Raw genomic sequence first — 13,269 nt, 5'->3', positions numbered from 1 at the left:
ATACTGACATGTATGAACCCTGATGTTCTAAATTACTAAGAATGCCAAGACTCCATAAAAACAACTCCTCTCCAGGATCCCTGTTGGACTGAAGGTGTGAAGGAGCTTGGGACCTATTACAGATCCATCACTCACTCACTCGGAACCATCTGCTCCCTCATGTTACAGACTGACCAACTGAGGCCAGAGAATTGACAAGGATTTATCCAGAGTTCCATGGGTAATCAGGAGAGAAACCCCTTGGGTTTCTTGAGTCCCAGTCTAGAGTCTTCTCCTGATCCCTGGGGGTGTTAGCCTGGGGTCCAAGAACCTACTTGGGCGTGGGGCTGAGGTTCCACTTGATGCATTTAGGAAACTTCTAAATTTGTACATGATTTTTTGGTGTATAATTCACTACTGTTTCCTCAGCTCCTAGAACAGTTTCTGGCATACTGTAGGTGCTCAATACTTATTGAATCAATGGGCATGAGCATTTGGTGGAGGGGTAGTGTTCAGGCTTTCATCTGACTCCCTGAGGGGCCCATGTTCAGAAAGCTTCTGGCTCCCTACATGTCCAGCCTGGTAGCTGTACTGGAATGAGACAGGGTGGGAAAATTACAACCCCCCACCCCCCTGCCAGATCCAAGGCCTCCCTCTTTTCTTTCTCCCACAGCACCAGAGCCCCAACTTCCTGCATCTCAGTGACCCAACCCTCCTCCTGCAAAAAACTTGTCCTCATTAAGTTCTTTTTTTTTTCCCCCTCATTCCCCTCCTCCCTCCTCTTTCTTTCTCTCAGGAACCTCTTCTGGGAACTTTCAGGGCAAGGGTGTATTTATGCCCGTGGGGGGTGGGGTGGGGGATGTGTGTGTGTGTGTGTGTGTGTGTGTAGGCTTCACATCTCCTTAGCCTGGAGCCTCTTATACACCCAGAGGGGTCAAGGCCTATCCAGAGCTGGGTGTTTCCTCCTCCTGCTCTCCAGCCTGGTTCTGGAAGGACAGCCATTCCTGGTTGACCCCTGAGGGCCAGGGGAGGGAGGGGAACGCCATTAGCCAGGGCAGCAGCCTTGACCACTCTGGGGCGTGGGAACAGAGGCAGAGGCAGGGAGGGGAAAAGGAACCCAGGATGGTCTCAGCACTGACTCACCGGCTGTGTGACCTTGGGCTAATGACTTGGCCTCTCTGGTGAATAGTGCCTGGGATCATTCCCAGAGTTCCTTCTAATTCAGGTCCTCTGGTCACCCTTTTCCCAGGATGGGCAAGGGACTAGGGTTACACAATCCCACAGGGCCTTGTATTTCTTCCATCATTGGATTCCTTCAAGAGAAATCCCAAAGCTGACACCGATCTTTGCTTGCTCCACCCTGACCCTGGTCCAGCTGTCAGCATCTCCCGCCTGGGCTTCTGGCTTCTGCCTTTACTTCCTCTATTCTGTTCCCTACTCAACAGCTTGGGACTCCTGTTAACATTTAAGTCAATCCCAAATGTTCTTTGCTAAGAGCCCCTCTGTGGTTCCCATTTATCTTGGAATAAAAGGCAAGGTCCTCGCATGGATTCACAATGCTCTGGGACATCGGCGCCTGTCCCTACCTGTCTCATCTCCATTCTTAATGTCCTCCCGCACCTTCGCTCCCACCACACTGCTGTGTGTACTTGCTGGCCCTCAAAATTCAGGCACTCTCTTACTCCAGGGCTTTCCACCTGTTGTTTCCTCTGCCTGCAGTGCTCTCCCAACTGACCCCTCACCTCCTTCAGGTCTTTTCTCAAATGCCCCCTTCTCAGTGAGCCCTCCCCACTCTCCTGATCTATATCAGACTCCATGTCATTTTCTGTCCTCTCAATTGGCTTTATTTTGCTCCATTATCCTTACCAATTCCATTTTTTTTGGCTGCACCACACAGCATATGGGGTCTTAGTTCACCAACCAGGGATTGAACCTGTGCTCCTTGCAGTGGAAGTGTGGAGTCTTAACCACTGGACTGCCAAGGAAGTCCTTCGATTCCAAATTTAATATTTATCTTTATTTACTCATTTACTGTGAGCTCCATGATGGTGGGGCCTGGGCTGTCTTGGTCACTGTTTGTTTATACTGGCCAGCATAGGTATAAATAAATCTCTCTTGAATGAATAAATACCCTTCTCTTGTCCTGAGCCCTGTTCCCAAGCCTGTCCTGCTCCCTGCTCCTCCAGACAGTTGACCAATGGCCCTTTATTTGGATTCTGACACGCTCCCTCCTCCTCCTCAGGCCTTACTTGGAGAAATCTGTTTATCTGCAAACTCCGAAATGCTCTGTCCTGCTCTCTCTCTACTCTATATGACCAGGGGCTTCCCAAAGATAAAACTGATTGTTCAATACTCAATGAATTTCTCCTTCCACTTTCCCCTTGAATCACAGACTTTTACTCCCTTATTGGAAATAATCCTAACTTCTTTGTCTTTACCTTCTGGAAAATTAATCTATTGGTCCCCTCCTCTAGGAAGCCCTTTCCATCCCCCAGACTGCGACAGAGGCCCTCTTGGGTTCCCCCAGCCCCTGGGCTACCCTGCCTGAGCCCTGCCCACTCTGGAGCATCACCCTCCCGGGATAGCTCTGTCTCTTCCATTGGAATGGGAGCCGTGAGGACAGAGCCAGAGCTGCCATTTGTCACTGCCGGGTCACTAACACACCCAGCACAGGGCTTGGCACAGTTCTACTGAATTGTCAGAAGGTCATGGCAGAGGATGATGGCTGATCAGTGACACATCAGCCTCACTGTTTACCTATTTTCTTACATTTTATGAATAGTATCAGGGCCTTATTTACATACAATTTGCATACACTGGGCCAGAAGGGAAGGGAGTGGGAGATTAGACCGGAGGAGTGGGGGCTCTGCAGGATTCGAGGTTCACTGTGCCGGGGGCAGCATCTTCAGCTGCACCTGGTCCCCCTGGGTGGGCGGAGCTGCCCCCCAGCCGGCTGCCATGGCCTTGGCCATGCTGTTCCTCTTGGAAGTGAGCGGGGTCTCCAGGGTGAGCGAGGCATTGGCCATCTCCTGGGGCTTGTCGCTGGCCAGAAAGCGGAGCAGGTGGTGCAGGCCCTTGGCCACGTCACTGCGGGCGCCCTCATTGACGAGGCAGTAGAGGATGGGATCAGCCACGCAGTTGAGGCTGGTGAAGGCCAGCGAGCTGTGATATGCCGAGAAGACTCGCTCCTCGAAGCCACAGTCCCGGGGGCGGCGCAGGTAGACAGCGCTCCTCGACAGCAGGAGCACGTGGTAGGGCGCAAAGCAGACCAGCACGATGGCGATGAGGCTGAGGGCCAGCCTCTTGATCTTGACCTTCTCCTGGCGCTCGGTGGACACGCTGCCCCGCACGGCCCGCAGGATGCCACGGTAGGACAGCAGCATGAGGGCCCAGGGGAAGAGGAAGCCCACGAAGACCCGGTAGAGGTTCATCCAGGCCACCCAGCCCTCCATGGGGAACTTCTCGAAGCAGAAGGTGTGGTTATAACGGTCGCGGAAGAGCTCGTCATGGAACAGGGGTGCCGAGTTGGCGCCCAGCTCCGTGGCCCAGACCACGGAGCTCACGGCCACGGCCGTCTTGACACGGCGCAGGCGGGTGAACCGCAGGGGGTGGGCCACGGCCAGGTACCGGTCCACCGAGATGCAGCACAGGAAGGCGATGCTGATGTAGATGTTGGTGTAAAAGATGAACCCGAAGAGCTTGCAGGAGCCGGGGCCGTGGATCCAGTTGTCGTGGTGCAGGAAGTAGTCCACCCACAGCGGCAGCGTGCAAATGTACAGCAGGTCAGCGATGCTGAGGTTCATCAGGTACACGCCCAACTCGTTGCGTTGCCGCACCTGGCGGTAGGCGGCCCACAGGGCCAGGCAGTTGGTGGGCAGCCCCACGCCGATGACGAAGATGTAGAGGGAGGGTGGGAAGAGGTGGTCCACACGAGAGTCCACGTGGCAGCCCTCCAAGGTGCGGTTGCCCATCCTTGGCACTGGGTCTTTTGGGGTGCTTCCCCTGGCCCACGGGGGCTGTGGGGCCACGGGGGGCGGGAGGCCATCAGGCCTCCCTGAGCCCCCTCCTTGGAGGCTCAGGGGAACATGGTGGGAGGCAGTTCACGGGGTTAGAGGATGAGGTGGGCTGTGAATCGTGGGCCAGGCTAGGCAGGGAAGGACAGAGGCTTCAAAGGGAAAAGTTGGAGAAGGGATAGAATTACAACAGGAGGGAGGTTTGGGGGTGGCAGGATTAACAAAGAGCTTTGTCAAGGAGGTTTTATAGACCCAACCAGAACTTAAATGGGAGAGTACTGGGGTAACACACGATTGACCAAGGGGAGTGTTTATACGGGAGAGATGAAGGCATCAGTGGGCAGTGGTGAGAGACAGAGATTTGTGGAGGATGTAGAAAGTAACCATGGCTATGCTGTAGTAACAGTGAGGTGAAATGTCCAAGAAGACGTAGGAAATGTATGGGATAGTGTTGAGATAGGGCAGTCCACAGTTTGGGAGTGGAGAAGACCAGGCCAGATGGATAGGGGTGCTGACACCTCCTAGGAACCCAGTAAGAAATATGGAAATAAGGGAGGTAACCAAAGAGGAGAAGACTACAAAAAAAGGGGGTGTCCTATGAGGGATGAAAGATAGGGAGGACTTCGTCTGGGGAATGTGGGAAGGGTTTTAAAGAAACAGGAAGGTGGTGAGTAAGGGCTCTGTCAGCACAGGGTTACCAATACAGGAAACTTAACGGGGACATGGGAGGGGCTCCAGCTCGGTCCTGGTGGGGGCTGAGCAGTTGAGATGAGGTGGCCCTGCTTCACAGTTCAGAGCTGACTCTGCGGTACCTGTGGGGAAAGAGAACTGCCATGAGAGGTGTCAGGGACTTCCCCCTGCTCCCCATGCCCTTTTGTCATTGACTCTGGTGAGCTCCAGAGGATAGGCACCTGAATGATGCTTAATCAAAGCAACAGATCACTGAAAACACAGATTTGAGATGTCAGTTATAGTTTTTCCCTAATAGTTTTTTTTTAAAGCTTTCTTCCAGAAGCCACATAAAACTGGCACAAGTCTCATATCATGCTTTGGGAAATACTGAACTAGTTTCACCTATCATATTGTAGACATAGAGACAGGACCCAGAGAGGCTGTCACTCCCCTCAAGGATGTACAGCAAGGCAGTGATGGAACCAGGCTAGAACCAGCTTCCTACTGCTAACCCAGGGCTCCAAATTCTTGACAATGATGATTGATGGTGGTGATAATAACAACTAAAGTTTTTTTTGAGTCCTATTACATAGCAGACCTTGTCTTTAGCACTTTGTGGATGTGAATTTTAAATTTTCAAGAACCTTATGAGGAAAGTACTGTTATTCCCTCTATTTGACAAACTGAGGCACACAGCAATTCAGAGACCTGTCCAAGGTCCTGATAACGGGAGAGGGGGAAAATCTTGGCTCTCACCTCCTTTCTCCAGCCTGAACGTCAGTTTCTACCCAAGAATAATTGGACAGAGAGGGGGCCCTGGGCTGACAGCCCATGGAAGCATAGCTGCAGGGGGCTGGGGCAGGGAAGTTATGAGAACTCAATCGACCAAGGGGGAGCCCTGGGGGCAGTGCCAGGAGTCCCCTCCCTCAGAGACCACCCCCTTCATTATCTCTTCCTGCTTCCCTCTGACTTCCCCCAGTGAGAATCTTGAGCCTGTCACCCCCTGGTGCTGGGGAGATCTTTAAGCACAGAGCAAAAGACAGTGTTGGACCAAGCCCTGGACCACTCTCAGCCCCTGAGAGGAGGGGAGTGAAGTCCTGAAGTAGAGGCACCTTTAGAGGCCATTCCATCCAGCAGTTTGCATCAGTTTGTAGGCTGTGGAACCACTTTAAAAAAAAAAAAACAACCATATCTCAACAGGAAATCTCATCTAAGACAGTGAAAAGGGGAAGTTACTCTGTGCTCTAGATAAAAGGAGGTGGCAGGAGGAAGTCCACCTCTGAAGAGTCACCAGGACACATTTTGAAAACCACTGGTTGAGTCAGTAGGACAGATGAGGAAACCGAGGGGCCAAAGAGGGGAAGGGATGAGCCCCAAGGCATCCAGCAGGCCCACAGGAACCTCCCAGGTGCCTGAGCAGCATCTCCCCATGGGAGAGTCCTCTGGGCTCTCCCTAACCTCCACACTAAATTCTGAACCCATGCATGTCTCTAAAACCCCAGCTGCTGCCCACTCTGCTCCACCATGACCGCTGGTTTGAACCTTGCATTTGACCCTCCCCAAGGCTTTCCTGCCTGCCACTCTGGCTTCCCTCCACTCACTCCCCACATGGCAGCCAGACAGGTCTCTCTAACATGTCCATCAGCTCTTGTTATTAATCCTGCTCTGCTTGAAATCCTCCAATAACTTCCCCATAGACTTGGGACAAAATCTCAAGTCTTCCCCCCAGGTGACAAGGCGCTGCCTGACCAGCCTTCGCAGCCTAGCTGACTTTCATGCCCACCTCTCCCTCCCCCACCTCAGCAGGCTCAAGGCTGGACCTTCTTTCCAGTCTCACCACCTCTGTCCTTCCTTCAGATCTACTTAGGAGTAGCTCCAATACCTCCATCACTTCCTCAGAAAGGCCCTCTCTACCCACAGTCCTGCCCACCCACACCCACCCACTTTGTGTGGAGGAATTACAGGAATCACAGAATCTCAAGATAGGGCTCTTCTGTTCCAGGAGGTTGCATCCTATTTGAGGACAACTTCAGTTCCTCCAACATCTGAGTGCCTCCTCTGGGCCCTGCACGGGACTGGACACTGGAGATGAATATAAATAAGACATGATTTCTGCCATCATAGATGGCTGGTGGGAGAGAGGTACACATGTCTGTGAGGTGCTTCTTGTTAGTTTACTCACAGCTGGAAAATGTTGTTGTGAAAGTCAAGGCAAGAAAGAGGACTGAGTCAGGACAGAGGCAATGGCTGTGAAGTTGACGTTAAAGGGATAGATTGAATAGATTGGGTACCTGGAAGTTCGAGAAATGAGGGAAATCTGTCATTATTGAAGGAAATTTAGAAAATGCACAAATGCAAAATGAAAATATGCTTATCCATAGTCCCAGGGCTTCCTTGGTGGCTCAATGGTTAAAAAAAAAAAAATATGCCTGCCAACATAGGACACATGGGTTCCATCCCTGGGTTGGGAAGATCCCCTGGGAAAGGGAATAGCAACCCATTCCAGTATTCTTGCCTGGGGGAAAACCCATGGACAGAGGAGCCTGGCGGGCTACAGTTCGTGGGGTCTACAGTTCGTGGGGTCGTAAAAGAGTCATACATGACTGAGTGACTAAACAACTGTCTTCACATCATCTTGCATCTTGTTTGTGTCTGCCTGTCTGTCTTGAATGGACATTCCGGGAGAGCAGGGACCGGGTATTGACTGCTGTAGCTATCGCCAGCACCCAGGACAGGCCCAGCATACAGTAGGCACTCAATAAATGCCTTTGGACTCAGGGAAGAGGCATTTGGTCAGCCCCTGCTCCCACACAGGCTCCCCCTCCCCTTGAGGCAGCACCACCCCCCACTTCAAGCTCCAGCGAGTCCCCTCAGGGTCCCAGAGATAAAGAGATGAGGAAGGAAAAAGTGAAAAGGGCAGGCTCTCTCTGCTGCATAATTGACTTTGAAAGGTCAGGGCTGAGTCCCAGCTTAGTAAATCCTACCCCCTGTGGGGTCCTCCGAGACAGAAGGGCTGCCCACACCACAGACTCGAAGACACTCCCGGATCCTGTGGAGATGGGAGGGAGGGGGCTTGCTGCTGACTGGAAAAGTGCAATCTGGTCCCTCCCTTTGAACTGAACCACCCCTCCTTCAGCCTGGAACAAATCACTCAAAACATCTCTCTCTCTCTGCCCTGGGTCTCTCCTTCAGCCTGTAACACCAAGGGAGTTAACTTCTCCTTCAGGAGCCTCAGTTTCCCCTTCTGCATGAAGGGGAGGTGGGGCACAACTTTTATACCAGTCACATCCCAGATACAAAAATCTTTGGGACTTCCTGGTGGTCCAGTGGTTAAGGCTCCTCGCTTCCACTGCAGGGGGTGTGGGTTTGATCCCTGGTCTGGGGAACTAAGATCCTGCATGCTGCATGGCATGGCCCCCCCCAAAAAAAACACACAGAAGAAAATATCAATTCAATACAAACTCTTACAGAAAATTGTAGAGGATGAAACATCTCCCAACTTATTCACAGGGAACTATATTCAATATCCTGTGAGAAATGAAATATTTCCTGCTGTATCAGTAAACAAGGATGTCACAGTCAGCAGCAGCTGCGGCCACAATGGATGGTGAGCTGGTGAGCCTTGAGGGAACTCAGGAAGGAAAGAATACCTGCCATCTAGCAGCCATCAGACTGCAACCACTCCCCATGGTGAGTCCCCCCTACCCCTAGGAAGCTCAGGATGTGAAAACACAGGATACTGGCCTCAGATAGCTGAGGTGCGAATCAAAGGAATGATTTCATTGAGCCCAGAATCTTACATCTTCCCATAATACATAGAAAAGCACTAAATTTCTCAACTTGGGATATCTGGTTTTCTTTAATTGACAATAATCTTCTGATGTTCAGACTACCCGCCCTTTGTTGCAAAACATCTATATAACCTGGCTCCTTGGAGCATGTTTTCCCAGGGTGACTTGAGATGCTGACTGCCAGGCTTGAAGTCCTAAAAATCCTCACCCAGTAAAATGTAACTTAACTCTCAACTTTTAGGTTATGAATAATTTTGTGTGTGAATATTTTCTTGACTCCACATCCGTGACAAACCATAATGGAAAGAATATTTAAAAAACAAGAATGTGTATAACTGAGTCACTTTGCCATATAGCAGAGATGGGCACAACATTGTCAATCAACTACTGTTGTTGTTCAGTTGCTAAGTTGTGTCTGGCCCTTGTAACCCCATGGAGTGCAGCATGCCAGGCTCCTCTGTCTGTCATCTACCATCTCCTGGAGTTTGCTCACATTCATGTCCATTGAGTCAGTGATGCTATCTAACAGCACCAAAATCAACTATACTTCAACTTGAAAAATAAAATTAATTTTAAAGAAAGAAACAAAATCCTTGGTAGAGGTGATATCATCTATAAATTGAGCAGTGCTTGAACAATTATTACTATTCCACAGGCACTGCGGAGCTGACATGAGAAATGAACCAGTTCATAATGAGAGGAGGCGCTTAGAGTGGAGAAATTCCCTTTGTCCCACCCTCTCAAGAACCCCCCAGTTCTTCTGAGGCTGGGGTGGGTACACAGGCCGGAGACTGATTTCCTGCAGACAAAGGAAATGCACTTCCCATTGCTAATTTCCTCCAGGGGCAACCAGTAGGACACTCGCCCCTCCCTCCTCCTCTCCTTCTTCTTCAACCCACCTGCTTCTTGGGGGATGCTAGGCGTGGGGGGAGGGGCATCCAGCCCTCTCGTCTCCCCCACCTGAGATCTGCCCAACATCAACCCCCCCACACAAAGATACCAACAAGGCAGTTAGCTGTCTAAGTCACATGACATCGTTCTTAACGAAAAAGAATGTTTTCTCTCTTCCCTCCCTGCACTCTTGTAATTTTTTCTCAAGTCTTTCTGAGGTTCTCAGCCCTCTTCGAGACTCTGCTGAAAAACCCACAGACTCTCTCACCACCAGAAGGCAAGTGACCTCGGGGGTCTTGCGTGCCCCTCCATCACCTGACTCCCTTGCCCAGCACTCTCTCCCCCAAGCCCACACCCCCCACAACTCCTGGTCCCTGCTGGTCCCTCTCAGAGGGCCAGGGAAGAGAGATAAGTTGGGAATGTGGAGCAATAGTGGGGTGACAGAAAGGACTGTCAGACCCCTGACCCTACTTTGCACAGTCTCAGCTGCTCAAGCCAGCTTCTCAGTCCAGCAAGGCTGAAGGCTTGGGGCTAGGGGCTTGAAAGGGCAAGAGAGAGAGGTAATACAGCCCCCACACCCCCGTCACTCACCAGCCTTGTCCTAGAAGCCTCCAGGTCACCTCTCACTCCCCACTTCCCTCCTCTGAAGGCTCCTGCTCCCCTGTCAGCCCCGTGGGGACCAGTCAGCTCCGGTTGGTCTGCTCATTAGGGGAACGAAATGTGATCACAGAGCCTCGCTCCCCACCTGGCGCCTTGGCGGCTGGCCGGCAGAAACCGGGGACAGTCAGGCCACCGTGACCACTCTGCTGGCCTCAGTTTCCCCATTTCTACCGAAGGGATACCCATCCCCCCACACATGTCCCCCACACCACCCAGAGGGACACCAGGGAGGGTCCTGACTCTACTCCTCGAATGGTCTAGATTCCCAAGGCTCTCAGATCCTCAGGTTCTATTGTTAGTCCAGGCCATGGTTTACTGTTCTATTATTATAACCTTTTAGAGCTTTACCTTCCTTCCATTCTATTATTATTATTATGGCGGCTTCCACACCCTTACCCTTCTAGGTTTCCAATATCCCAGGAAATTCACATTCCAGGATTCTCAAGTTCTATTGTTAGAACGCTCTATGCTTTAAAAAAAAAAATTGTACAACTTTCATAATCTATTATTAAACTCTCAGTGATCATTACCTTTGCCCACCAAACACGAATCTGTATTTCCCCTTTCTTTTTTACAGATATGGTGAACCCCATTTCCTTTTTCTCCCTTTATCTCTTCTGGTTTGTGTTGTGTTTTTTTTTTTTTTACATTCCAGCAGCCTGAAGTTCTAAAATTGTGCAGAATTGTAAAATACTAAGAATTCAATGTTGGCAGGGGGTGGGTAGTCACATTTACCTGGCCCCTAAATTCTTTCCCCCTGGTGGGGACACTAAGAGCCCAGGCTGCCTCTCTATACCTGGCCCAGAAACTTTGTCTCATCCCACCCCACTGGATCACATACTGGCTGAGGCTGAGTTATTATTTGTCTAGACACAAAGCAAATTATAGGCCGCGTCCTGCAAGAGCAGTGGGCTTCATGGGGAGGGTCAGAAGACAGAGTCAGGCGGGGGGTGAATCTCTGCCCCCTCTCCCCACCTCCCCTCTTCTCTTCCCTCCTTCTCTGAGATTCCACCCCTTCCACTCCAACCAACTCTTATCCCCTCTCCCTCTCCACCACCGTGGCTTTAGAAATATTTTTTCTCCTCTGCTTCTAAAAAAACACTCCCTCCTGGGTTCCAGCCGTTCACACTTAGCCTGGCATTCTTCCCTCTTCCCTGTGAAGACCTCCTTCCCCGCATTAATCTTAGGTAGTGGCAGCAAAAGAAGCCACTTCTTTGGACTTGGGCTTCAGTGGAACCGGAGTCCCAACCCAGCCTGAAACTGATTCACCTTGGGGACCTCTACACTTGGGCCTCAGTTTCCCCATCTCTGAAATGGGGGGGTTGGTCTAGCTGGCTCTGACAGCACTTTTGAGCTCTTGACTGCAACCACTGAAAACTGCCAATATTCCAAAGCCCATCTTTTTGGACTGAAGGATTCAAATACCCCAAGACCTTTAACTTGAAGGTTTGAGCTCTCCCAATCTTCCTTTCGGATCATTCTTACATACTTGGATCCTTTCATGCAAAGACTTCACATTCAAAACTGACGATACTCTAATTAAAAAATTAATTAAAAAAGAGTTCACATTCAAAACTTCTTGATTCCCAGAGTTTTGGAGCTCCCCCCGCCCCAAGAAAAAAACTATCAATCTCTCTCATTTTCTCCTACTGAAGCCCCGCCCAGAGAGGACAACCTCCCCATCCTCACCCCAAACCTGAAGTCAGGCTCATCCACAGAGACAGTGTTGGGGGGCCCTTGGTGAATTCTTCTCCAGTGGTTTAGCGGTAAAGATTCTGCCTGCAGTGCAGGAGAAGCAGGAGATGTGGGTTTGATCCCTGGAGGGGAGGATCTCCTGGAGAAGAAAACGGCAACCCACTCCAATATTCTTGCCTGGAAAATCCCATGAACAGTGGAGCCTGGCGGGCTACAGTCAACCGGGTCGCAAAGAGTCAGACACAACTGAGCACGCAGGGACACACTGGTGAGTTCGAGAGAAGTGTGGCTGGTGGAGGGCCCTGGTTGGGGGTGAGGAGGGGTGTGGCCCCCATCATCTTTATCTCTGCCCTCCAGAAAATCCCCCAGACCTCATCCCACCTGAGTATATATGACATTCATTCCACAACCAGCATCTCACAGAAATTCCAGAGCTGTCCTTCAGGGTGGTTGAAGCGGGGGCTGGGGGTTCGGGGATGAAGCCACGGCAGGAAGGAGTTAATGGGTGACCCAGCCAAATCCTGGACTGGAGGAAGTTGGGGAGGAAGTTCACCCCCTCCCCCAGCCAGGAATTCCTGAAATTGGAGGGTGGGGTGGGGGCGACCTCCAGAGCAGTGGGGTGACTCTGTTAAGGGGGAGCCCAGGTCACAGGGGTCCTCAAAGTCCACCTGCCCCAGGTGGTAATCCTACTGCCCCCTACCCGACTCCCAAGAAGATCCTCAGCCCAGGGGAAAGTTGGAGAAGGATGACGACGGAGTGAAGTTGCCAGAACCGGGTCTAAGATACGTGGAGACAGAGACAGAGGCATACGGAGAGATAGAGAGACAGGAAGAAAAAAGGCGAAGAGATGCCCAGAAACGGGGAGACGGAGGCAAAGAAATCCGTATAGACTGAGAGTTCATCAAGACCCAGGGATACAGGCAAACGGAGTGAGAGAGAGACGGAGAGGCAGAGATAAAAGATACCGACACAGAGACATCGAGATGGCGAAGGGGAGACACGAGCAGAGGGAGAGGGACCGCAGATCCAGAGAGACATCAGAGACCGACGGAGAGATGGAAACAGACCCAGAGACAAAGTCAGCCGCGGAGACGCAGGGAGAGCCAGCCCCAGAGAGGGGCGGGGACCGAGGCCACGCGGGAGACTGAGGCAGCGGACGGACGCGGGGACTAGCGGCCGCCGGCGGCCGCGGGACCTGCGCTGACCGGGGAGGAACCGGCGCCTACCTGCGCGGGGCGGCTGGACGGGGCGGGCGGCGCCTCTCCCTGCGGCTGGGGGATCCGGGCTCCGCGGCGGCGCAGGGACCCGGCGGCGACTCCTCCCGGCCCCGGGCCAGAGCCACCAGCCGAGGCCCCGCCCCGCCCCGACCGGGCCCGCCCCCGTTAACTCCTCCATTATCGCTCCCCCTTAACCCCTTCACCCCACTAAAGCCTTCCAGCTCTGGAGAAACCTCACCTGCTGGTGAAACACCCCCGAGTCCTTCAACGTCCCCAGCCTGGAAGCCTCCATCTCATAAATTCCTTTGCTTACCCTCTCTCCAACCCTGCACTCCAACTAGATCAAGCCTT

General features: G+C 52.0%; 1 protein-coding gene across 4 annotated transcripts; it reads right to left on the bottom strand.

Moving 5' to 3' along the window:
* Window positions 1-2,731: 2,731 nt before the first annotated feature.
* GPR4 (G protein-coupled receptor 4) lies at window positions 2,732-13,018 on the bottom strand. 4 transcript variants are annotated; one of them, XM_020898129.2, is made up of 2 exons: window positions 12,928-13,018; window positions 2,732-4,804 (listed from the first exon to the last, which is right to left on the bottom strand). In XM_020898129.2, exon 2 carries the CDS (start codon window positions 3,948-3,950, stop codon window positions 2,862-2,864), a length of 1,089 nt encoding a protein of 362 aa, XP_020753788.1. In that variant the 5' UTR covers window positions 3,951-4,804; window positions 12,928-13,018; the 3' UTR covers window positions 2,732-2,861. The 4 variants fall into 4 exon arrangements, with proteins under 4 accessions (XP_020753788.1, XP_020753785.1, XP_070306784.1 ...); XM_020898126.2 differs by lacking the exon at window positions 12,928-13,018 and adding an exon at window positions 12,769-12,827; XM_070450683.1 differs by lacking the exon at window positions 12,928-13,018 and adding an exon at window positions 11,696-12,757.
* Window positions 13,019-13,269: the final 251 nt, after the last annotated feature.

This window comes from Odocoileus virginianus, chromosome 20 (assembly GCF_023699985.2).
Source record: "Odocoileus virginianus isolate 20LAN1187 ecotype Illinois chromosome 20, Ovbor_1.2, whole genome shotgun sequence".
NCBI lineage: Eukaryota > Metazoa > Chordata > Mammalia > Artiodactyla > Cervidae > Odocoileus > Odocoileus virginianus.
This window is presented reverse-complemented; position numbering and strand designations above follow the sequence as displayed.